General features: G+C 43.4%; 1 protein-coding gene across 13 annotated transcripts in view; it reads right to left on the bottom strand.

Annotated features, from left to right (window-relative positions):
- The window catches only part of afdna (afadin, adherens junction formation factor a), a 67326-nt gene extending 40514 nt beyond the window's left edge, over nt 1-26812 (bottom strand). For 9 of the 13 annotated variants that reach the window (XM_057822206.1, XM_057822212.1, XM_057822214.1 and 6 more), the window contains exons 1-9: nt 26462-26812; nt 10809-11004; nt 6892-7004; nt 6658-6815; nt 6437-6597; nt 6221-6378; nt 3787-3871; nt 3412-3549; nt 873-917 (exon numbers count right to left, since the gene is read on the bottom strand). In XM_057822206.1, the coding sequence (XP_057678189.1) occupies nt 873-917; nt 3412-3549; nt 3787-3871; nt 6221-6378; nt 6437-6597; nt 6658-6815; nt 6892-7004; nt 10809-11004; nt 26462-26563 (1156 nt within the window). In that variant the 5' untranslated portion in view covers nt 26564-26812. The remainder of the gene's footprint in view (nt 1-872; nt 918-3411; nt 3550-3786; nt 3872-6220; nt 6379-6436; nt 6598-6657; nt 6816-6891; nt 7005-10808; nt 11005-26461) is intronic. The other 4 variants (XM_057822213.1, XM_057822215.1, XM_057822210.1 and 1 more) reach the window with 2 other exon arrangements.
- Nucleotides 26813-27034: the final 222 nt, after the last annotated feature.

Here is a 27034-nt window from a genome sequence, read left to right as displayed (position 1 = left end):
ACGTGCGCCGCCACCAAAAAACGGAGCATTTGTCGCCCTTCCTAAGACGATCATGTCCACACAATAATCCATTCTGATGGTGTTTTTTTGCACAGCCAAATGAGGAAGAGTGCGGAAAAAGGAGAAGTTGACTTGTCCGGGGAAGGGAAAAAAAAAAAGGAGGTTTTTCTGATACCCATTCATTAGTGCGGAGAGCCGCATCTAAAAATAACCCCAAAACAAGACGCAATGAGCAAAATAAAACTCCATTTAACACCTAGACTTGAATTTTGGCCATTTCAGTGCCAACCCTGCATCATCTGGACACACAGGCTAGGTTCATACCGCAGGTCCTAATGCACGAATCCGATTTTTTGGTGTTTTTCCGACTCGAGCGAGGCATTAACTTGACGGTCTGAACGTGACAAGTCGCATAGAAGTGGACCATTTCAAATCCAATCTGGGTCACTTTCATATGTAGTTTAAATTCGATCTTGAACACGGCTTTTGGGGAAGGGTCGGGCTTGACAACGGTCCTAAAAAAATAGAATGGGGTGAGGATAAGCCTGAGAATGCTGGGTTTTCTCGCTCCTCCAAATGAGCAATATTTCAAGATCGCTTACACGGCCGGGAGTCGGGGCAAACTGTCCATGTGTGTGTGTGTGTGTCATGTGTAGTCATTTGTTTTGATGCTCCTGCACACGCGGGTCAGTTGCTCAGCACGTCTCGACTGTGAATTAGTGCGCATGCGTGATACTTGAACGGACAAAGGCCGTCTGAACGGGCACACCAAAAAAAACAGATATGACCAAAAAAAGCGGAATTGTGCATCACGACCCGTGGTATGAACCTACCCTTAAATACACGTGGGATGCACTTTTGTTTTTCTTTACCTTCGTGATGCCGATAGGCGTAGTAGGCATAGTGATTTCCTCGCCCTATGGCAGGCAGTAGAAGGAAGACATGCACGCCGCGAAAGCGGGAAAGGAAGGAAACAGACACATAGCAAAGGATGAAAATGCAGCGGAAAATTGTTATTATCGGGTGAGTGATTAGACAAGGAAACCAAGGTCGTTAGGGGAAAATACATTGATCATCTTTCAGTGCGTTTGACATGACGGCTAATACTTGTTCATTTAAAAGGGACGTCATTCAATTTTTCACAGCGATAAAACCGTTTGAACCGAGGTGGCTAGCACTGAACGATCGCCGCCAGACCTCCCGGTCCAAATCGATTGGACGTCTATCGCAGCCAATGTTCATTTATCATCAAATAAAAGCCCATCTGACTGGAGGGAGGCTGTTGATGCGCCGCCTGAGGTGGACTGTCGCAAGTGCTAGTAGGTCGGCGTTACGGTGTGATCAGTGTAAAAAAAGTTGATTTTTAAAGTGCCTATGACAGCAAAAAGCATGTTTATTTCATATTTCACGTGGTATTTCCTGCTCCTGAATGAAATGGACCGCTTGTATGTGTGTGGAAGCGACCGATTTATATATTCAATTTTTTGAATCCCGCACCATGAAAATGAGTGACTTCCTGGATTGAGGATGATGTCACCCGGGTCAGCATCTCGCAATACAGCATTGCTTTATAGCAGGGCTGCCCAATCCCAGTCCTCGAGAGCCCCTATCCAGCTTTTTTTCCATGTCTCCCTCCTCTAACACACCTGAATCAAATAATCAGCTCATCAGCAAGCTCTGCAGCAGCCTGATAACCATCCTGATTAGTTGATTCAGGTGTGTTAGAGGAGGGAGACATGGAAAAAAAGCTGGATAGGGGCTCTCGAGGACCGGGATTGGGCACCCCTGCTTCATAGCATGCAGATGGACTACGGATTCAGCTGATTATTTGTTTATTTTTCACATCATGTCTGCCAGATGTGATGCAGGGTTGTTTTGCTGCACCCTGCTCCCTTGGTTTGGGAGAGGCGTGTGAGCCTTGTATAGGTTTCACAAAGTTCCCGTTCACCGCGGAGATTAGCCAAAACACGTCCGATAACTGTGGGACCATTGAACTTACAAGGAAGTGAGTAAACGACCTGTTTTGTATTAGGTCAAATACTGAGATCATGGCACATGTTTTAATAAGGAGGTGGCCGATTGTTCACCGAGAAGGCCGCTCGGCCAATGACCGGCGGCTTGTCCCGCACCCCCCTCGGTCCTCTTCGCGTGCCTGCCGGTAGAGCGCTACACTTGGTTTATCCTCGTGCGGTTCTCCGTATCGTCCAGAATTCCAGCCCCCTCTGCCCTCCTCGCGTGCCCGGCAATAGACCCACTATCCTCGGGTCGGGCTCGGGCAGCGACGCGCTCCTCTGACATCGGCCGGTTCGTCCGGCGGTCATTCTCCAGCTGCTGCCCCGGCACTCCTGCCCGCAGCAAGGGAACGGCGAGCTACAACTTGCTCGCCGCCGGGGGGGTTGCCGATGGGCGAAGACGATCAACAACCCTGCCGCCGTGTGATATGGTCCGGGGTGGTTTTGTGTGATTTTTCGCTTCCAAAGGCGAGATTAAGCCTTGAAAACTCCCGCTCGGTTGGGGTTAGCGTGTCGGCTAGCTGTCACGCCTCTTGATTTATTTACGCTCTCCGAAGCCGGGGCAAGGAAATGACAAAAGCGGGACTAACACCGGTGGCGTAAAATATCGTTCGGGAGGTTATGGAGTCATTTTGCCATGTCGTACTGAATAAATGCATTTTGAATATTTCATATTCCATTTAGCACAAGACTGCTATTTGTCATGACCATACCATTTACAGTATTTAACAATTGAGGAAAAACTTAGATAAAAAGAATATCTTGTAAAAATATTGGAGTCGAGAAATTGAAACAATCATGACATTTTGCCGCTCTCTGTCATATTTTCCTCGTTCCGAATCTCCCCCCTCAATGGGCTGAATTCTAAAACGGATGAAATGGTGACCCTGCCGACGTCATCGGGACGATAAAGCGCTATAATGGCAGGCGGGTCTAAACGGCAGATTAAAAGACTGATTTTTCATCATCCGTGCTTTGCCAAATTGTTGTACGGTATATAGTTGAATTGTCTCAAAATATGATTCTAATTCACATAATAATGCTATTTGAGATTTTTTTATGCTGTCACAGGCACTTTTAAGGGGCTCTGGTTGGTCTGTCACCTTCAATGGCAGCCATTGATTGATTATATAAAAATATTTGGCTCTCTTTCTTGTAATTTTGAATTCTGTATATACAGAGATATTTTTTTTTTTTTTAAATAACTCTAAAGCTACCTCATAAACATTCGTATTGCATTCAAGACTAAGAAAACAATGGAGAGTTAAAAGACAGGATCATAAATTCATAGGGTGGGACGTGCAAAAAAATTGTGATCAGGACATCCCTAATTCAATCAGAAAAACAAGACGCCCACCGGCCGGCGGGAAGCGTTGTATTGAATGAAATGTGTGCTTACCCGGGCTGAGCTCCACCAAATAAGGCAGTTTTTCAGGCGGCAAGCCGTCCTTCCCTTGCAGGCCTCTGTCGTCCGCTTTCCTCATCTTCCTCCCCTGGTAGTCGGGCGGTCGCTTCTTCAATTGGAACTCCAGCGCTCCTGCGCACAATGGCGTGAAAAACAGATCATTTAGACAGACGTCGCCGTCTGAAATAGGACCATTTGCACCCATTTCAGAGCAAAAAAAAAAAAACGAGCTCGGTGAAGAGAAACATTTCAAAAGGTGTCTTTGATCTTACCATTTCCCGCTTTTATGATGACTCACAATGCAAAACAACAGTAACCAGACTGAGAGAGCGGTGAAATATTGGAGACGCGAAGCAGCACGGATCTCACCTCTGTCGGCCGGCCAATCCCGGAAGATCTGCAGCGGACACTCGCCGTCGTCCAGGATCACCTCCTTGCCGGACTTGTCGTCTTGCTGCGTACGCAACAACAAACTCATTGACATCATCTCACAAGACATTCCCTTCGTTCGTGCGCCACATAATATTGCGTTCTATGGCTGTATAAAGGCAGAATTTACAAAAAAGGAAAATTCCAGTCCCATCTTTCATCACAAAAAAAAAAAACAAAAAACTTTTTTTTCCTAGTTGGGAGCAGTTGAACATGTCTTTGGGAGATAAATATTTGCAATTTGTTTTTCATTATTATTTTTTTTTTTACACTTAAGACCTTTACCCTTTTATAGGGCAAGACAATGAATTCAGCAATTACTATTACTTTGTAAAATTATGAATCCTTATTTTTTCATCAGGAAAAAAAAATGATTGAAACGGATGATGGCAATCTTTCAGTGCCATTGACGGCACTAGACGTCCGATCCGTTTCGACTGGGTGAGCGTGTGCCGTGTAAGGGCATTGTGTTTTGTTGATTGTGACGAGCGCTCACTCAACTAATGGACTTTTGCGGCGCGGCTTCATCAGCAAATTGCAAATAAAGCAGCGGGTGTCGAAGACTCGGCATCTGCTATCTCTGCGTAAAAGTCATTGGATTGTTTGGCTCCCAGAGGTGGCTTTCAATAGCGGCGCGCGCGTGCACGCGTGACCTCGCTCGCCCCCGGGGGCGACAAAAGGCTGAGTTTCATGTTATCTCGCAACCACAGCGAGCGCCGCCGCGCTTCCATTGTTATTGTTAACCCCTCTGTGCTTGGATTTACATTGAACAAATATACGTAAAGTGAAAGGAAATGAAAAAGAACCACCTTTTTTTCTCAACTGAATTTTTTTTGCCACATTCATTAAAAGGCACAACAACTTTTCTGTCTTAAAAAATTAAAATAATACATCATTTATTTATTTATTTTTAATAATAAGGGTTCAGTTTCACCTTAATCATTTTTTGACAAATTATTAAGGTGGACATTTTTAGCACTTGATATATACTTGTCCGATGTGTCATTTTCCGCACTATAAGGTAAGCCTGTCGCGATACACAATAAGTCAATTTATTGCATGGGGGAAAAAAAAAATAAGGGCGGTCATTTTCCCAGCTGCGATTTATGGCAACGTGCGTGCGTGCACTCGGCACACGTGCGTGTTGATTGCATATGAGACTCCAGTAGCTTTCATGGATGTTTATTGGTCATCAACACACAAGTTCAGACATACAAAATAAGGAAACACTTCAATTTTATATGTTGTAAAACGTTAGCATTGCTACGCTGAGGCTAATGGAAAAAAGACAATGTAACATCCACTTTAGCCTGCTATCAAATATTGGTAGTCTTCTCTACTACGCAAAATTGTAGTTAAAAGGTGACACTTCAAACATGAAAACTCGCTGGATTAAAGAATTTGCAAGTGTTGCGAACAAAACAAAAAAAATCTATTACTGATACCACGTGCATGACGAGAGCAAAGTGCACTTTGTTTCTTTTTACTGAGTGTAAAGCTTACGGTTAGTGGCTTAGCAAAGGGACTTCCGGTGAACATTTCAAAATAAAAGCACCTCATGTTCAGATTTCAGGCGCTACACCAAGAACAAATTCAAAATGACACTCATCATGAAAAATCTGATTGGCAATGATTATATGTTGTCATAAATGATAATAATTTGGCTTCCAATTTGTTGCGTGTGCACTTTGCAGGACAAGATGACAGTCATTTTGGATCAAATGAACACTTTTAATGGCAGTCAACAAAAATGACATTCTCACCTCTTTCATATTCTACACCTAACTAGCTTTAAAATGACTCGTTATGCATTGTGTGTTTTTTAATATATAACTGTTAATATAGTTTGTGTTTTACTTAAGAATAACTATTTACTGCATTTGAATAGGTGATTTTTTAGCATGTATGGTCGCTATATTTGTGGTTGAAGAGGTTTTAAAAAAATAAAATAAAAAAAAAACACAGGAAAGAACATCGCATATCGGCAATATTTTATGAGACAGGCCTATCGCCTACCAAAATTTGTTATCGCGACAGACCTATTATAAGGCGCACCTAAAAGTCTTCCATTTTCTCAAAAGCAGACAGCGCACTTTATAATCCGATGCACCTTATATATAAGGATCAATATTGGTTAACCATGGCATGACATTCCCTTTAACGCAGCACCATCTAGGGGATGTATAACACCACCCCAACTACTACTACTGCGCCCTATATATGAAAACAGTTTTAAAATAGGCCGTTTATTGAAGGTGCACCTTATAGTGCAGAAAATACAGTAAGCGTTATCCGTAACCAGACATATATATTTCTTTATTTGCTAATAACTAGTCAAAACGAATCGCAGTCAGGTTTTTTCCGTAGAGCTTACCCGAGCGATGCAGTATTCGCGCGGGTTCTCCTTCTCCAGGCCGTACTTGTCCAAGGCTTCCACCACGGCAAAGTCGGCCGTGTCCCTGGTGGACAGCAGGATGGTCTTGTAGGGGATGTTGGGCTTCAGGCCGTCGGCGTAGATCCGCAAGGTCCCGCCTGCCAACGGATCGGACGTCTGGCGACGGGAGAGCCATGGAGGCGAGAGGCGGCGTACCCGAGTCGGGGCGTCCGTCTCCGCTCATGAACTCCTGCATGCGCTTCTCCAGCTTCTGCTGGCGCCGCCGCTTCATCACCACCTCCGGGTTGGAGATGGTCCTGGTGAAGCTGGTCTCGGGCATGTCCTTGTAGACCTCGGCGGCCAGGCGGCTGTTCTCCCTGCCGAGAGGCCGATTTGGTAAGAGGCGCCCGCTCCCGGCGCCGGGAGCTCGGCCGTACCCGTCGTCACGATGCGGCGACTGCTCGTCGCCGTCGGCGATGCGCGCAAACTCCTTCTCCCGCTTCTTCTCCTTCTTCTTCTCTTTCTTGGACAGGGTCCTTTTGAAGTTCTGGATCACGCCGTCCTTCTCCTTCTCCGGTCCGTTGCTCTGACTCTTCTATAAGGGAAAGGAACGGATCGACTCCGTTCGAGTTGGGAACGGACGGAGCCTCGGGCGGCCGACGGACGCTCACCTTGGGCAGGATGTCGTTCTCGTTCTTGAGGACAAATCGGCCTTCTCGGTCGTCTTTATTCCAGTTGAGCTGAACCACCAGCGGCTTCTCGTCAAAGTCCAGCTGACGCTCTTCTAAGGCATTCAAAGGCACGTGTCATTAGACCACTTGGTATAATACAGGGCCAGGAACGACAAAACTAACCCATACCGTTTAATGCCGATTCCACCCGGCCGTGTGGTATCGGTATCAGTGACACTGTACCGAGACCAAGTTTTTTCCAAAAAGATTTTATTTTCTTGTAACTCGAGTTTAAAAACTGAGCCGACTAATTTGATTCATCTCGAGGAATCGTTTCATTTTGCCAGCTCTAAGCATCGCGTTTTGCCCGGACTGCTTTTCATGCGGGACAACGCGCTGACGTCACGTGCCTAGAGGAAGAAGCAATAAAAAAAGCCCTTACTGCAGCCGTACAAATTGCGCCGACGTTGCTAAAAACTATGCCCGCATGTTGCTACAGTGGAAGCAACATGGTAGCAGGTAGCGTCTGATGCGTGTCGTAGATATAACATGTACGGTGAACGAGATGCGAAATGACTGACTCAGCGGCGTTGGTGAAACAGCCGCCATCTTATAGCAGTACACTTCCCAGCGCTCATAAATAAGATTAACGTTGCGTGAGCGAGTGACAGTAACATTATGCCTGCGGAGGACTAGGTTTCCATTCATTATGACCAGTGTCGATGCGTGGCTAACTCATACATACAGGCTTTATTTAATCTGTGAAAAATGCGCTGTCGAGTGATTAGGGTGTAAAATAAAAACTTAATAATGCTTGCACTCGACACAGACACTTGAAGGCGAAGGACGCATTTCTGCGTCCTTTATGGTATACTGGGGACGGGTTTCAATAAGCTTCGGCTTCTCCCGTCAGCCCTTTTCTTTTCGGGTTGAATTAAACACATATAAATGCTGTATGTTTGTTTGGATTTGTCATGCCTGAAGGGAAAAATAAATAAAATAAAATAATAATGCTAACTGTCCATTTTAGCTCAGTAGTCATTAGAGGCGTGCGAAATTTCCGATTCTTAGATTATTCGCGATTCGGCCGTGGAAGATTCAAGAACGATTCACAAACATCCAAATTCGACAGGTAAAGCGAAAGCAAAACACAGTAGGCGCGGTCTTTGGGACGCAATGAGGAACGGACCGAGAGTAAATATCTTGTTCAACTCATGCCGCTAGATAAAAAAACAATCATACCTGAATGCGGCCGACAGCCGCTACAAACAACGCCCAGTTGCTAGTTGCTACAAACATACGGCTACAGTAGATAACATATATATGTCGAACTAGATGCAAAATGACAGACAACTGCGGTGTTAGAACATGTATTATTGAACAGAGATGCAAAATGACAGACTTCCCAGCGTTAGTAAACAGCTGCCATCTTAAAGCAGTAGACTTTTCTAGATGGCTCTTTTGTAGCGAACCTAATTAACTTTTTATCTAAAATACTCCTAAATCAGCAAAATCCTGTCTTCAATTCTATCTTTAAATGATGTAACAGTTTTAAAACTCATGTAGAAAGTAGACAGAAGGGAAATTATGGAATAACGGGAGCAATTTTAACAACTGGAACGGTTGATTCACAACATTAATTGAATGTAGTTTAAAGCTGCTGATACAGAATGGGGACTGGAGTATTTTATTTACTGTTATTTTTGTATATTTGTTTACTGTTATATGTTAACTTGATACTGAAATAGTAGCTTGGTTTAGCTTTTTTTTCCCCAATTTTGGAACTAATGTACAAAACATCTTAAAAAAAAAAAAAAACAAGGAGGGGGGTGCATCAGTAATCATTTTATAATCGAATCAGCGCCTCTGAATCGTAATGGTAATCAAATCGTTAGGTGCCCAAAGATTCCCAGCTCTAGTAGTCATTGCTGGATAAAACACCAAGTAGCACTGGTGCCTAATGTGCTCCAATACAGCACAGCATTTCATTTGAAAACTGCAAAAACTCAAAATCCTATCAGGACTTACAGTTTAGACCAGGGGTGTCCAAACTTTTTACCAAGGGGGCCAGATTTGGTGTGGTAAAAATGTGGGGGGCCGACCTTGGCTGACATCCTTTACGCAGAACAATATATTTAAGCAAATTTTAGCAAGCCATTCTGTGTGTCACATTTGTTTTATTATATTTTTTAAATTAGTAATTTCAACAATCTCGCAACTAGCGTTCTCTTTCGACTCTCGGGCTCTTGCGAAATACTGCTGCTGTGAAATTAAACTAGCTTCAAAAGTTGCTTCAATTTCTCGCTGCATATCTTTCCTGTAATCTTGTCGCACATGTTAGCGTGTCTTGTTTGGTAATATCGCCTCACATTGAATTCTTTAAAAACGGCGACTGTGTCTTTGCAAATGAGGCAGACACAGTTGTTGCATATTCTATTGAAGAAATAGTCCAATTTCCACCTATCCTTGAAGCGTCAGCCATCGCAGTCAACTTTTTTTTTGTTGTTGATTGTCGCCATTTTAGAAAATTGGAAGTCAAGGATCACACGGGGTAATGTTGCTTAGAGTGCTGCTGCCTTTTAGTGGGTAAATGAGGAGCAGCATTTAGTGTGTAGGCTACTTCATATGCTGTTAGCAATACTGCTGACCAATTTATTAAGTCTGTGTGCGGGCCAGACAATATTGATCTTATGACAGAGGCTGGGGGCCGGATGAAATTTGACCACGGGCCGTATTTGGCCCCCGGGCCGCACTTTGGACGTGTCTGGTTTAGACTAACTTAAAACTTAACTAGAACTTAAAGCTTGACACAAGTGGAAATTCAATTGAAACACGTGGGAAAAACACCTAACTATTAAGTGATGTGTGTTATCAAGCGTAATGACATTTTTAGGTAAGAAATTTTTTATAAGATCTAAAAGTTTTTTGAGTGAAAGCAGTGAATTAGTCTTTTTTTTTGTCACATTTGAGATGCAATTGTTGGCAGTTTTCAACAATGTACATTGAAAATAAAGACATTGATTGACTGAAAATGGTTCAGTATTCGATGAAATGTCTTGTTTTCTCATCTATATTTATAATTGCTCTTTACCTAAAAAAAAAAAAAAAAAAGTTTTATCCGATTACTCGATGAATCGATAGATTTTCAGTCGATTACTTGATCGCTAAAATATTCAATAGCTGCGGCCCTATTTTCTTTTAACACTAAAGCAAGACCGTACTTCCCGATGGATCGTGCAGTAGCGTCTCGCCAACCTCAACTGCCTAATCTTTTCCCAAGTCATCTGATATTCCAGCCAATCAGGAAAAAAAGGCGGGACGTGACCGAGAAGCAACTATCTGCTTCCATAAAATGTCGGCGTGCAAAGCGGTTCATCGGAAGTTCACTTTTCCTCATTAAAAGAAAGCACATCCCCGAAAGCTTTTTATTTTTGCTCTTCCGCGTCCTACTGTGGCTTCATGTGGGTTGGTTGCCTTCTGATGGTAAGCCAATCGGGGAGAAGTGGCGGGAGCTGCAGACGTGACCGGGAAGCAACGATCTGCTTGAACACTATGGCGGAACGCAAAGTGCTTTTTGTCCGTTTCCCCAACTTTTGTCTGAGATATACTTGATTTCCTCATCACCAAACGCTCTTTTTGACGGGAAACAATGTTTTTGTGAAACTGACCTCAATAGGACTTCCCCAGACTCATATGTGGAATATCTATATGAATACTTGGATCGGACAACGCTTAACTAATTGCCATTGACGATGCTAGAGGACCAATCCATTTGAAGAGGAAGGGCTAACGGCAAATGAGCAAACGTTCACAAACGGATCTGCTGTCTACTGGCCATGAACTCATTTAACGCCGTTGATTATTTGACTTGAGCACCCGCGCTTTATGTTACATTAAAAGGGGCGGAGGCAACTGACCGCCGCTGACGTGGACCTCGTAGAGGGAGTAGCGAGGCGAGGAGAGCATCCTCATGTCGGGCCGGAACTTCTCGGCCAGCGTCTCGATGACGTCCTGAGTGGTGGCCGTGCTGGACACGCGGATGCACTTGGTGGCGAAGTTGCCCGCCACGCGGTCTTGGAAGTAGAAGCGCATCACGCCGTGGAACTCCAAGTCCTGACAAACAAACATAAAAACTCTGTCAGTTCAGTCACGTCCAAGAGGTCCCGTCGGAGTAACATTTGTTCTTCCGCTGGCCAAGGTGCTCCCGGCCCGGAAAACAATAGACCATGCCTCTTAAGTAAAAGACAACAATATTAATACCGCACAGAAAAACAGAATAAATAAAATGTGTTTTTCAAGAAAAAAAGATAAATTTGCGCTTAATAACATAAGCAAACTTCGGCAAATTAAAACTTTTCCCCTCATAGCTTCTGCTATGGTGTTCCATTGGGATGCAACGATACAGTTAAGTCACAGTTCGGTACGATTTTCGATACGGGGGACAGGATTTTCAATCTGATTCAATACATTTAATGCTCTGGAAAAAAAAAATAACAATTGTATTTTTTGCTTCGTTTTTTTTTGGGGGGGGGGGGGGGTATTTTTTTGCTAACGAGCAAAAATTAAATTGTCATCATATAAACATGCATTTTAGTGCATAGTATTTATGTGCTTACTTCTTATTGACCTAAAGAAATTTTGTATAAAAGTGCTGAGAACAATCTTTACCGTTTGTAAAGTGAGGCGACACTGACACTGTTGATTGCTACAGCTCTCTTAGCAGCTAGGTTTACTACACGAGCAAGACATCCTATTTGTGGTCCCAATCCATCTGTGTCACGTACTGAATTAACAATATTTGCAGCATTATCTATAGTCACTGGTATGGATTGATTTGGCTTTCTTAACTTCCATTCAGTCATGGTGATTTACAATTCATCGATGTAGTATATGGACTATGTGTCCCATGATAACTCTGGGCTCACGTAGCCACGGCACGGGACGTAGCACATCTAGTTTGCTATTTCATGATATCTAGTGTGTGCGCACATAAAAAAGTAACGCCACAGTCACGTCTGCTCATTACTGCAAAATACCAGCATATGACAATTGACTTTCATAAACAGGACGAGTTTGACGCACAGCGCTCTTAATTTGCCACTCAATGTTCATCATGTCAGCTGTCCGTTGTCAGAGCGAGGTTGTTCGTAGCAGCCAAGTCAGTAACCATGTTTTGGCGGACTTCGTTGTAAATATCCGGTGTTGTGCCGAAAAATAGCAGCCCTGCGTGAAAGGCCATCCCCGACGGGAGCGCCCACACGTGAACAACACCGGCACGCCGGAGATGGTCCGCAGTCAATCCGGAGCACTGACGCGGCCGGTATACGTTGAACAATAGGATGCACGCACGTGCACGCGAGGCGATAAATCGCAGCGGATAAATTACTGCCTTCATTTTTATTTATCGTGCGATAATGATGAGATAATGGCATGAAAACATGCCAGTCGCGATAGATTGAATGTCAATTGCACTCATTGGCATTTTTGAAATTGAAATAGTGACCATAAATTGCCCTAACAGGAATTGACCCAAACCTGATTTTAGATCCCATTGCAATTTCTCCAGATATTGCACTTTTTAGTTGTTTTTTTTTTGTAAGTATATATAATTTATATTTGTTTAAACTATTAAAATTGGCACTAAAATATGATTGCTGCAAGCCCTCTCTTTCAAAACAGATTGGCTGGAGAACAGTTTTGCTTGCCTTGGAGTTGAGCGCAGCGCTTTCAAAAAAGCATAGGAAGACTTTTGCGGTGGCCACGCCTTCTTTTCCCGAGGGTCGACACACTCCGGCCCGGTGTAAGGAAACGGCTAGCGAACGAAAGCGAGGGCGGAGTCGGTCGGGAATGCGATTTACTGCCGGAATGTGGGTCACCCGGGGTTGCCCTTCTCCGACTGGCGTAACCAACGGCAACTGTTACCGCGGAAACTCCGCAAACACACGCACACAAAAAGGACAAGGCAACGTTCAACAACAGGAAGTCCAACACGGGTGGACTGGCCAGGGGGCGTAACCGTGCAGGGTTCAAAGAGTGAACTTCCTACGCCATTTGCCGTTTTTTTCGTTTCCAGAAATCATTGGGCCACTTTACAAAGGTGGAGGAAGAGGGGGAAAAAACCAATTTTGCATTGAACTCATTGTGTGCCATTGAGGGCAATAATCATCCAACCCATTGGACTGGAATGGCAATGATCAATTGATTTCAGATGAAATCGAGCACTAAATTGTGATAGTAATTCATCGTTTGGGGAGCAAAAACCTCCTTTAGAGTCCCTTGAAAATTAATATTTTCTTATATAATAATTTAACTGGGCGGCACGGTGGCTGAGTGGTTAGCACGTCTGCCTCACAGTTCTGAGATCAAGGGTTCAATCCCGGGCTTCGGCCTTCCTGTGTGGAGTTTGCATGTTCTCCCCGTGCCTGCGTGGGTTTCCTCCGGGAACTCCGGTTTCCTCCCACATCCCAAAAACATGCATGGTAGGCTGATTGAACACTCTAAATTGTCCGTAGGTATGAGTGTGTGCGTGAATGGTTGTATGTCTCCTTGTGCCCTGCGATTGGCTGGCAACCAGTTCAGGGTGTCCCCTGCCTACTGCCCGTAGTTAGCTGGGATAGGCTCCAGCGCCTCCGCGACCCTCGTGAGGAAAAGCGGCATGGAAAATGAATGAATGAATGAATAATTTAACTTTTTTTACTGTAAAAAAACTCATTCGAAAAAGTCTCTTTTATTCATTTAAAACCATTTTAATTAAAAACCAAAAAAATATTCATGCACAAATACCTTTTCTTTAGGGGGGCTCCCAATTCCAATACCCAGCTGTGGGATCGGCCAATACCGATACCATACCGAGAATTTTTTTTTGAAAATGTATACAATTTTATTATTTTTCCCTTGAGAAAAAAAAAACAAAAAACAACAACGCATGGGTAAGGTATCGACAACGGCCGTTACCACAAAGCCCAAATTGAGAATCGGTCACAGGGGCCAAAACTGGTATTGTTGCAACACTACTTTTTAGGAAGCAAACAGTATTTTGACATTGAGTTTTTTCCCACATGAACACAGAAGTATGAGAAGGAGGTTGTAAATGCTCCACTTGGGTGTGAAGTTCAACAACACCCGTCAAGTTGAAGGTAGGCGTGGCTGTAGCGAGTTGAAAACAACGGCCGTTTTATTAAGGACACTCCCAGTAAATACCACCATATGAATCCCATTATTTCTATCCTCAAGTGCAACACGTGGGGGCGCCACCCTCCCTTCCCTTCACGACATCACGTTCCTGCACTCTGGTTCCATTTTGGTCATTCGCGGCCACCCCTCCCACTTGAAATGGATTGGACGTCCATCCCCGTCAACGGCAGCCGATGAGTCAATAGCGGATGCTTGACATTGATCAAATAACCTTTTAGAGAAATAAGATGATTATAACTTTAATGTTAATGGATCGACTTTGATGAAAACGTGGCCTCGGGGTGGCCACGAACGCTCTTTTCATGCTTTGGACGTCATTTGAAATGAGTTCATCGCTAGTAGACGTCCAATCCATTTGAAGCGGGAGGTTGGCCGCCCCCGGCCCTCCCACTTCGAATAGACTGAACGTCCGTCACCGTCAATGGCAGCCAATGATTTCTAAGAAAACGTGAAAATAACGGCATTAGGAAGATATGAAAGCCTTACTCCATTACGACAATGACGGCAACTCGACCCGGCCGCGACGACTGTCGGACGGCGTCGGGTTTCCCGCGACCCGCTTCTCAGGTGTCTCAGGTGGACAAACAAGAAATGAAAAGTAGTCCGCTTTTGACTTGAAGGATGAAAGCAAACCAAGTCTGAAAATAGTATGGGCACGTGTTGCACCTGCTCTTTGCGAGTTCAAACACTGTTTAAAGTGGCCGTCAATGGGCCGCCACAGACAGTGGTTTAAAAATGTGTCAACTGTTTTACTTTGACCGGACATCTTAAAAACTGAAAAACCTTCCTACCGTTAAAGTGTATACAACACCTAAAATGAAATCTTAAATAGCATGATTATTGGACTTCAAATCATATCCTGAGGCTATTGAAGTACAGTGGAATAAAAAAAGTATCTAAACTTTTGGAATTTCTCACATTTTTGCATAAAATCACCATCAAATGTGATCTGATCTTTGTCAAAACACACAGACCTAAAAACAGTGTCAGCTTTAACTAAAACCACCCAAACATTCATAGGTTTTCATATTTTAATGAGGATAGCATGCAAACAATGACAGAGGGGTGGGGGGGTGGAGTACTGTATTTTTAGGACTATAAGTCGCAGTTTTTTTCAGTTTGGCTTATGTGTAAAATTATTAACACATTGTTACATCATTTCACATGGTATTTTGGTGTTTTGAAGTGACACTGATGGTTTGGTAAACTTGTTAGCATGTTCTTTATGCTATACTTATCTGAACAACTCTTAATAGCTATGTTACGTTAACATACCGGCCACATTCGCATTTGGTTGTTCATTCATCACGTACCATTATCATACTGTACACTTATTCGGCATGTTGTTCTCTATTGTATTTTTATTTTAAATTGCCTTTCAAGATGACATATCTGTTCTATGTGTTGGATTTGATCAAGTAAATTTCCCCCCAAAAATGTGACTTATACTCCTGTGCGATTTATGTTTTTTTTCCCCTCTTCATTGCGCATTTTTGGGCTGGTGCGACTTATACTCAGGTGCGACTTACAGTCCGAAAAATACAGTAAGTGAACCCTCTGTCTAAGGAGACTTAAAGAGCAATTGAAACCAATTTTTACCAAACATTTTAAGTCAGGTGTGTGCCCAGTCACTGATGAGTAGTTTAAAGCTGCCCTGCCCACAATATAACACACACCTGGTAAGAATTGTCTTGATGAGAAGCATTGTCTGATGTGCTCGGTCAAAAGAACTGTCTGAAGACCAGCGATTAATGATTGCTGATTTGTATAAAGCTGGGAAAGGATACAAAACCATCTCTAAAAGTCTTGATGTTCATCAGTTGACAGTCAGAGAAGTTGTCTACAAATGGAGCGAGTCTGGCACTTTTGCTTCTCTCCTAAGGAGCAGCCGTCCACCAAAGGTGACGCCAAGAGTTCAGCGCAGAATACTCAAGAGAGGTGAAAAAGTGTCTACTAAAGACTTACAGAAATCACTGGCACAGTCCAATATCTTTGTGCACACATCAACTATATGTCCAAGAATGGTGTTCATGGGAGGACTCCACGAAGGAAGCCACTGCTGTTGCTCATTTAATGTTCCCAAAAAGGCACTTGGGCACACCACAGAAGTTATTTTGTAGACTGATGAAACCAAAGTTGAATCATCTGGGAGTCAACACACAATGTCATGGGCGGAGGAAAACTGGAACAGCTCACCAACGTCAACACCTCATCCCCACCGTGAAGCACGGTGGAGGGAGCATCATGATTTGAGGCTGTTTTGCTACCTCAGGGCCTGGATAACTTGCAATCATTCATGGAAGAATGAATTCAAAAGTTTTGCAGGAAAACCTGAGGCCGTTTGCCAGACAGTTGAAGCTAAAAAGAGGATGGATGCTGCAACAAGACAATGTTTCAAAACACAGAAGTAAATCAACTTGAGAAGAACAAAATACATATTCTGGAGTGGCCAAGTCAAAGTCCAGACTTGAACCACATTGAGATGCTGTGGCATGACCTAAAGACAGCGATTCATGCCAGACATCCCGAGAATCTGACTGTACTACAGCAGTTTTGTAGAGAACAATGGGCCAACATTAGTCCTGATCGATAAGCCAGACTGATCTGCAGCTACAGGAAGCGTAAAGTTATTGCTGCCAAAGGGGGGGGCCACAAAATATTAAATGTAATGGTTCACTTATTTTTTCCCCCTTATGTCATTGTTTGCATACTAGCCTCATAAAAATATGAAAACCTATAATGTTTGGTTGGTTTTAGTTAAAGCACACACTTTTTTCATCCGTGTGATTTTGACAAAGATCAGATCACATTGGATGGTGATTTTATGTAGAAATGTGAGAAATTCAAAAAGGTCCAGATACTTTTTCATACCACTATGTATATACAACAATTGGGCGTGGCGCGGATGAAAGAAGAAATCCGTCCTTAAATCGGCTGTTTACCTCCTCCAGTCATCATAGCGTCATAAAATGCATTTTTTCAGTATGACAGGGCTAGATGACCGCAGACTGGTCAAAACCGCCGACTCGTTGCTTCTCCCGAACCATTTTTATGCCACCGGACTACAACGGCTCTAGTCATTTCCCTGCTGCCGCCACGGGATGCGGGGGGGGGGCTCCTCTTTATTTTGAATGGTCAGTCGTTGCCAGCTACAGCCAGTTCAGATAGACGTCCATCGCAGTGATAGTTTTTTGTTCAAAATTGTCAAATGAGATTTTTTTTTTTTTTTTTTTACAATTGTCTCATATTTGACTCATTTTTTTGAAATGGTAAATTGCTGCCGGCTACTTCCGGTTCTAGTGCCGTCCGTGGCACCCACGGATTAATAGCAGATGCTTCGACATTGTTCAAATAATCTTTGAAAAATCGGTCAGAAATGAAGTTAGAAACCCTTGTTCGTAGAGCTGGGAATCTTTGGGCATCTAACGATTCGATTACGATTACGATTCAGAGGCTCCGATTCGATTATAAAACGATTATTGATGCACCCCCCTCCTTTTTTTTTTTTTTTTTTTTAAATAAATGTTTTGTACATTAGTTTCAAAAGTGTTCAAAAATCCTCTCAGGCTAAACCAAACTACTATTTCAGTATCAAGTTAACATATAGCAGTAAAAAATATACAAAAATAACAGTAAATAAAAAAACTCCAGTCCCCATTCTATATCAGCAGCTTTAAACTACATTCAATTATTTTAATGTTGTGAATCAACCGTTAAAGTTGTTAAAATTGCTCCCGTCATTCCATAATTTCCCTTTTGTCTACTTTCGACATGTGAAAGTTTTAAAACTATTTTAAAGATAGATTCAAGTCAATATTTTACCGATTTAGGAGTATTTTAGATAAAAAGTTAATTAGGTTTGCTTGGAAGGTTCGCTACAACAGCCTTGCAGGGAAGTGTACTGCTTTAAGATGGCGACCGTTTACTACGCTCGCATCTAGCTTTTTCTAGCTGTGCTGCTAACGCTACCGAATCTATATTGCATCTATTCCTATATAAATGATATCTACCGTAACATTATGTGGATGTACTTTGTAGCAGCTTTTCGGCAGCAGTCAGGTATGTTGTTGTGTTTTTTTATCTCGTGGCATGAGTTGAGCTAGAGCCGTGAGTTGAGTATTGGCATTACCCGAGGGGCCGGGTAATGAGAAGCATGATGTTTAGCTACTCTCACTCCGTTCCTCATTGTCCCGAAGCCCGCGCGGCGCGCTGAGTGTGTTGCACTTCCGCTTTACTTTGCATATTTCAATCATCGGAATTTGGATGTTTGTGAATCGTTCTCGAATCTTCCACGGCCGAATCGCAAATAATCTAAGAATCGGAAATTTTGCACACCTCTACTTGTTCATTTGCTGCCGACCCGCCAACTTCAAATGGATCGCACGTCACTGTCAATGAGCTAATCGGTGTCTCATGGTAGAATGACTTTACTTGCATTTGGTATTTGAAAAAAATGTCTTTTCGTCAAAGGACGCGGTATCGGTACAGTACCGGAATCGGGCGATACCACTCGGCCGGGTGCCGGAATAAAACAAATAGTATCGGTGCAACGCTAATTCATAGACTGACATTTCTCAGCCCCGGCCAAACCCATTGAAAAATACATCTCTGGCCATGTGACCAATCAAAACATCCATTTGCCACGCAAAATGAAGCATTGTTTGCAACTGAATTTGGATACGCTCAGAAGTCCGCGCGCGCTGTGACTTTTGGAAAGTCAAGCGGCGCGAGCGACTTATCTGGAAAGAGCCAAAGTCCGTTCGCATTCCGGGCATTCCTTTCACTCGGCATGGAAGCGCCAAATTGTGACACGGCTCCTTCCACCCGGAGTAGAGTAGGAGGACTGCTTAGGGAGGAGATTTTTTTTTTCTTCTTCTTGTTTTGGTTTCCATCGTAGCCAGAGAAATGAACTCATTCAGTGCCATTGACGGCGCTGGACATCCAATCCGTTTGTACTGACAGCGAATGAACAAACGTGCTGAAATGGATTTGACGTCTACTCGTGATAATTTCAATAGACACCAGAAGAATGAAAAAACCTTACATCGCAGGAGACGTTCACATCACAGTGACGTGAAAATGAAGTTCTAACGAGCTTACACTGCTGGCCCCCCTGCAATTCTGGTAAATGGTGTTTTTCCACCTTTCAAGGCCCTCAAAACTACATCGCCATCCACCTACTGGTGACGCAGCACCAGGAGCAACGTGGGGTTCAGTGTCTTGCTCAAGCATACTTAGACAAGTTCATCAGGGCAGAGAATCCAACCAACAACCTCTGGATTGGGGAACAACTACTCTACCACTGAGCCACGCCACCCCCGGTCAGATAATGCTCTTTTTCTCCCAGAAAATGATTGCAATTACAAATGCTTTGGTCGTAATAGCTTCATTTATTTTGCTTGCAATGCAAGAACACAAAAAAGAATGAGAAAAAAAAAATGAAATCATAATCATTTCACTCCAAAAATGGGCCGGACAAACGTATTGGCACCCTTTGAAAAATCATGTGATGCTTCTCTAATTTGTGTCAATAACAGCACCTGTTATTTACCTGTGGCACATAACAGGTGGTGGCAATCACTAAATCACACTTGCAGCCAGTTAAAATGGATTTAAGTTAACTCAACCTCTGTCCTGTGCCCTTGTGTGTACCAAATTGAGAAAAGAAAGAAGACCAAAGAACTGTCTGAGGACTCGAGAAGCAAAATTGTGAGGAAGCGTGGAAATCTCAAGGCTACAAGTCCATCTCCAAAAACCCGAATGTGCCTGTTTCTACCGTGCGCAGTGTCATCAATCAAGTGTAAAGCCCACGGCACTGTGGCTAACCTCCCTAAATGTGGACGGAAAAGAAAAATTGACGAGAGATTTCAACAAAAGATTATGCGGATGGCGGATAAAGAACCTTGACTAAAATCCAAACAAGTTCAAGTTGTCCTGCGGTCCGAGGGTACAAATGTCAACCCGTACAAGCTGCCGGCGTCTGAATGAAAAGGGACTCTACCCAGGAAGACCCCACTTCTGACCCAGAGACATAAAAAAGTCAGGCTGGAGTTTGCCAAAACTTACCTGAGAAAGCCAAACACGTTCTCTGGTCAGATGAGACAAAAGTAGAGCTTTTGGGAAAAGGCATTAACATAGAGTTTACAGGCAAAAAAGAGGCCTTCAAAGAAAATGACACCGTTCCCACAGTCAAACATGGCGGAGGTTCACTTTTGTTTTGGGGTTGCTGCGCTATCTCTGACACTGGACTGGTTGACCGTGTGCATGGCATTATGAAGACTACCAAAAAAATTTGCAGCATGGTGGAGGGCCCAGTGTGAGAAGGCTGGGTCTCCCTCAGAGCTCCTGGGTCTTCCAACAGGACAATGACCCAAAACAGTAGAAAATGGTTTGAGGGGAAAGCACTAGAGACTTCTAAAGTGAGTCCAGAGCTGAATCCAATAGAACACCTGTGGAGAGATCTGAAGTCGGCACCCTTTAAATCTCAGACCTGGAGCAGTTAGCCAAAGACGAATGGTCGAAAATTCCAGCAGAGAAACTCATTGATGGATAGCAGTTATTTCGTCTAAAGGTTGCGTTACAGAGTATCAGGCTGAGGATGCCAATACGCTTGTACAGCCCATTTTTTGGAGTTTTGTGTAAAACGATCATGATTTCAGTTTTTTCCCCCCCTTTCTTTTTTGCGTTTTTCCATTGCAAGCAAAATAAACAAAGATATTACTATCAAAGCATTTGTAATTGCAATCATTTTCTGGGAGAAATGGAGCATTATCTGCAAGGGGTGCCAATACTTTTGGCAAGCACTGTATTTCTCAATCCGTTATTTGAACCGCATCTTCTATTTACACAGTGGATGCCGTTGACGGCGCTAGACGCCCGATCCGTTTGAAGCGGGAGATCTGGCCGAACGGAGTTTCCGCTGAAGCAAAGCGTTTCTCTTGAAACGAGGTCGGCCTGGCGTTCCTGTGCCCTGATTGGTCCCCTCTCTTATCTCTTTTCATTCCTTCCTCTTGTGCTAAAACAAGAAGTGTATTGTGTGTGCTCAGCAGAGCAACCCGCCCCTCAAAAGATAGAGCGTCGTCGCACGGCGTTAATCCCCCTCCCCTTCTCCCCCGATTGGTTTGCGCGCCCGCCAATTAGGTCCGCCCTAACCCAACGTTGAACTGCCGGGATCGGACGGCGCTCGGCGGCGGCGTGAGTCACCGCCGTGCGAATGACGAGAATTGTTCATGGGATATTTCAAGACTCAATTTTTCCATTAACAGCATTAGATGTCCAATCCACTTCGACCGGACCGGTTCCTGAAACTAAGTGCTGAAACCTGATTAGAAATAATCAGAATAATGACAGCGTTTATTGTTTTTTTTTTTTGTTTTTTTTATTACTTTCATGTTTGGACTACAAAGCGCACCTGTATAGAAGCTGAATGCACCCAATTTGACAAGAACACCGTATTTGTTCACATATAAGTAGCGGTGGCAACCTGCTGATACAATTTGCGATACAAGGCTCACCATAACAATTGTCACCGTTTGGTGATAGAGTAAGGGTTAGGGTTAACCTAACCTAACCTAACCCTAATGCACGGGTCAGGAAAACAGTCTTGAATATTCGATGACAGAAACTAGCTCATTCCAATGGAAAGATGAACCAAGTTTTGGCTTTTTTTGCCTGAGGAGTTAACTTATGAATTAACAGAGGTAATTATTTTAACTCATGATGAGTTGATATAGATTAAGGTGACAGTGCCTTTAAAATAAATGCTACTATTGAATTATTATACAAAATGCACTGAATCACAGTTGATCTCATTATTTTCACTGCGCATTAACTCAATGCTTCCCACTGACGGCAGTAGACGGCGAATCCGTTCAAAATGGGAGGCAGCCTCTCCTGATTCAAATGGATCGGACGTCTATCGCCGTGCAAGGCAGCCAATGAGTGAAAATAGATTCATATCAGAGTACATTTAAGATAAGTCTGCTAATGACCACTTTACAGTGTTGTTTTTTGCAGCCATTTTCATTTTCGTCTTAGTCTTTTGGACGATAATACTTATTAGTTTTAGTCATTTCAAAATGTGTTCGTATTTGTCCAGTTTTTGTTGATGAAAAACTCATTTCATCTAGTTTTAGTCGACATTTACCCAATATTTTTGTCCGTAAAATTTGAAATTTTCACTCCAAAAATACATTTGAAAAAAAAAAGGTTTCCAATTATTTCGAATGAACATTGACGGACGAGCACATATTTTAGCATCTACAAATCTATTATGTGATATTACACACTCAGCAGGAAAACAAACATTATTATCAATGAATTATACCCACCTGGACGCCACGAATTGTTTATTAAAAAAGTTGTCCGAGAGTTTAAAAGGACGCTTGCCGTTAGCAATACCCTAATGCTAACGCAAACGTGAATGCTGTACTAATGCTACGAGTTACATTTGGTGTGTGAGGATCACTTAGCACTGACCTTTTAGGCTAAAGCAACATTCCATATTCTCTCTTGCCAAGATAAGAAATACGCGTGTGTCTCAAAACAAGCAATGGGGAGACTGGAGACGCCACTAGTGAGCGAGTTGGGGGGCGCAGCACGTCACATGAGTGACACAACCAGACACTACTACGATGTAGGCTAACTACACATAAAATCTGTCATTGTGAACATGTGAGTGAAACTATGGTGCATTTTCATCTCGTTTTAGTTTCTTCAGACAATAACTGGCATTCGTTACGTATTAGTCTCCCAAGACACGTTTTTAGCTCGTTATCGTCTCATCATTGTCATGAAAAAACTGTTCGTCAATGAAATATTTTCGTTAGTCATTGTTGACAAAAACAACACTTCTACTTTTGTATTCATTTTTACACAGAACGCGATGAAATTGGTTGCCATTGCCCAGCCCTAATTTCTATTGGCATCGTCACGGACAACCTGTCAAAATTTTTGTCTTCCTCACAGACAAAGAATACTTCAGTGTAAAATTTCTGTCAATAAATACAGCAGCACTACATTCATGTCAACAAATGAGTCTTTCTTTATCGTGAGCCAGGAATGACCCAAAATCATCAGGTGACCTCAAATTAACAGAGCGCCCCCAAAACCGACAAGAAGTCACACGGAAATGTCCCCAAATCAACGGGAAGTAATCAACAAACAGGAAATGCCCTAATATCCAACCCAGAGGTTCCCACCCCCAGTAATAATGTACAAGTATGCTCACTAATAGTCCTTCACATGCAATAAACCACTGCGTGTTAAAAGCCTATAGTTCTGTTTTTTTTTATACAGTGAAAACAGACCACGGGAAGCCCACAATCTGAGCACAGCACACACTTCCTGCTTCCTGTGCGGGAGGGCGTCACAGCTTCCAGGTTGGATAGCAGGTTTTAGTTCACACTTGCCGTAGTTGCATTTGTACACGAGACACGAACTCTTTAGCTGCCGTTGATGGCGATGGACCTCCAATGGTTTGGGCGCATGCCTCTCCCTATCCAAAATACCAGTCTTTGGCAGACAATGAGTTGAAAAATGTGTCCCTCCTCTGACCAAGATGCACAAATGAGTTTATCGCTCGCAGACGTCCAATCCGTTCAAAGTCAGAGGGTGGCAGCGAAAAAACGTTCGCTTGGCTCATTTCCATTGTGACAACACATTTCTGGTGACCTGGAGTAGCGCAAAAACAAATAACTGAACATGGATACTTTTGCTATCAAATATCACATTTCAGTATCAATACTTTCGACGAGCTCGACATGTGTACGACGTCTAAAATGCTACCTGGAATTCAACATTTTCCATTAAAAAATATATATATATATTGGCAGGCGGCCCGCCGGATGAATTTTCTGGTATTTTTATAACAGGCTGGGTGTGAAGGGGATGTTTGGGATTAAGCAGCTGACATATGGGTGGGGTGCGGCACCGCATAGCAGGGGGGTGTCATGCATCTGTTTGCCTTTAATGGGACACCGCATTTTCATTTGTTTTTTTTTGTTTTTTTTAATTCATGCTTAAACCTTTCTTTTACTCTGAATTAGAAAAGAATTTTTGGGGTCCAAATATTTGTTCAACTTATTAAAGATTTCATTCCAACAAAATTATGGTTTTGACAGTGTTTTATGCTGCTTTTTTGGATGCATTTGATCAAACGTTGAATTACCATTAATCAAATTAACAGTGATGTAAAATGTGAAAAATCTTCATTTTAAAGTTATGACGCTTTTTTATGTCATAAATACAATGATGAATTATAATAAAATTATTTTAAAAAATGCTAATATGTGAGTTTTTATTAACCCTTTCATGCACAAATTATGATTTTTTTTTCTCTTCATGTTTTTATTAGATTGATATACAACAGGGGTCTCAAACTTGCGGACCATGGCACAATATTTTGTGGCCCCCCATTTGACATACAATTGTAGTATTAGTGTTGCTCCCGCTTATTTGGCAATGAGTAATAAAATAAATATGGATAATTAATTGAAGGATCCATTTTGGAAAAAAATCCTTTATTCATATAATATTATTTTAAAAAATAAGGATAGGGTTTCTTAAAAATTTTAAAAACCGTACTAAAAATAAATAAATATTTCATTCTAAATTTCTTGTAACCTCACATAACTTGTTGGCTGCCATTGATCGAATGATCGCTACCAGCCACCTCACAGTTAAAATGGATTGGACGTCTATTGCCGTCAATATGCGTTTTCAGTATCAATGTCCCTTTCTTACTAACTACCACAACGCATACTCCGTGACCTAGGCAGGCAGTGAATGCTAACTTTTCAACAGACGTCCACTGTAGTCATCGCTGTTCCTAAAAGGGTTAAAGGCAACCTTGACAACTCTTCCTGTTATCCGGCGGTCCAGGAACAGTCATATTATTGTACCAGTGGCCCCCGCGCCGCGCCGCGCCGCGCCACGCCGTAACGGACTCATTATTGTCGCGGTGGCCCTCGTGTAGTAACAGACTTACGAGAGGCCTTGAGCGCTGGCGGCGTGTCAGTTAATCATCGGCGTACACAACTCTGGCCGGCCAGCTTCAATCCCGATGAATTAATCGGCTCAAGGGGAGGGGACCCCGTGACCCCCCCCTCTCTTTATCCAAGATGGAGGAGGAAGGAAGGAAGGAAAGAGGGCGGGAGGGGTAAGGCATCACCCGCCTAAAACACGGCGGCTGACAAAATCCCAATCAGGTCCATAAATCAAAAGCGCTCAGGCGTAAGATGTTCAGGTTCGGGGGATATTATTGATCAACTTGTTGGATGCTGCTGAATAAATAAGATGTGCACCCTTGTTGCTTCAGGACCTGCGAGCCCACCAAAATGATGTCATTCTATAATAATATTAGTGAAACAAAATGTTGTTGTTAGTGGTGAATTGCCAGGACAAATGAAGTGGCAAGCGGGGTAAGGGTTAGCGTGTGAATTCGCCGATTCTCATAAGTAAAAACTATCATAAAATGTTTAAAAATGAACACGATCCTCTTGACTTTTATTTCCATCTTTGCTCCATTTCTCGTTAATTTTATGAAAACCCTGGCTATGTCCTTGCAGGGTGTGCTAGACGCTGCTACCTACGCATAGCTTGACGCCTATCAACAACGTGAATTGCTTGCTAGCACGTCACTGAATAAGGCTTTTGTTGAAAAAAATGGTTGGAGCTGTGGACATATTTACTATGAAATGTTGAACTCCTAAGCAGCATAACTAGCCGTCTAGCAAGTGGCTCGTCGGTGGTAGAGAACAACACAGCCAGACTCGCTGGAAAAATATGCCGATATCAGAACTACGCAGCCTCGACTGCGTCCAACATGACACCTGAGCATTTTTCATACAAGTGGCTGCGGTTTTCTTCACACTCGGTAGGGTTATTTTGCTCCATACACGCAGACAGCCGCCTTAAACCAACTTGTTGGCGGCGCTGAGGTTGGGAAGGGTGTTGTTGTTCCTTCTTCACCTCCAGAACGCACAGCTGTGTCCGGTAGCTAGCTGCTACCTAGCTACGTCAAATCACAATTCGCGGGTGATTTACAGTAAAAATACGACGCTAATATGAGCCAAAATGCTTGTTTACATTTTATTTTATAGTTGAAAATGCGCAAATATGTCAGGTTGTTTAGTTTAAGGACTCTAGACGCACGGCGTAGTAAATTCCCAGTTTTCCCAATGGAGTCTGGTGTACAATGTCTTGTACCTAGCGCGGAACTTGAGGGACTTCCCAGGGAGCAAAGCGACCAAACCACGCCGCCCACCGCGGTTCGTCATCGGCATTCCCGAGGCGAGGTCGGTCGGTTAGAAGTGGGAGGGTGACGAGGGCCCGCTGAACCGCGGCCTAACGTGACACCCCAACGCCGGCCTCCTACCTCTGTGGGCCGGCTGATCTCGAACAGGTCGAGCCGGTTGGCGTTCCAGTGGTTGATGATGTCGGCCAGTTTCCTCCGCTCCTCCTCCCTGTTGCCCGACATGGTGCACCGTCTCAACGACACCCTCCGTGTAAAAATTGCTTTTTAAACAATATAAAAGATAATATCATCCAACGGGGGCGGGGGTGCCTGCTCCAGACGCTGACGTTTTAGGAAAACCGAGTGCGTCTTCCCTTCCCGTGTCCCGGCCTCGTCGCGACTTTTCTTGCGTGTGTGCGTGCGTGTGCTCGCTTTCGGCCCCGGTGAGGCTCGGCGCGCTCCCGATGCAAGACAGGCGCGCCACCGGGCTTAACCGTTTCAAGTCCAAACGAAGGATGACGACACAGGGGAAGTGACGTTTGAAACCTAGTGGAGTCCCGCTTTTTCGCGGTTTCGCGGATTTCTTTGCTCCCTAGTTGATTTTTTTTTGGGACCTGTGAATACGCCATTGCAATATTCCACTCTACTAAAAATGACTACATGGAGAAGTTTTTCCATGTCTAAAATCTTTCTAAAATCTAAAAAAGAAATTGA

This window comes from Corythoichthys intestinalis, chromosome 19, assembly GCF_030265065.1.
Source record: "Corythoichthys intestinalis isolate RoL2023-P3 chromosome 19, ASM3026506v1, whole genome shotgun sequence".
Taxonomy (NCBI): Eukaryota; Metazoa; Chordata; class Actinopteri; order Syngnathiformes; family Syngnathidae; genus Corythoichthys; species Corythoichthys intestinalis.
This window is presented reverse-complemented; position numbering and strand designations above follow the sequence as displayed.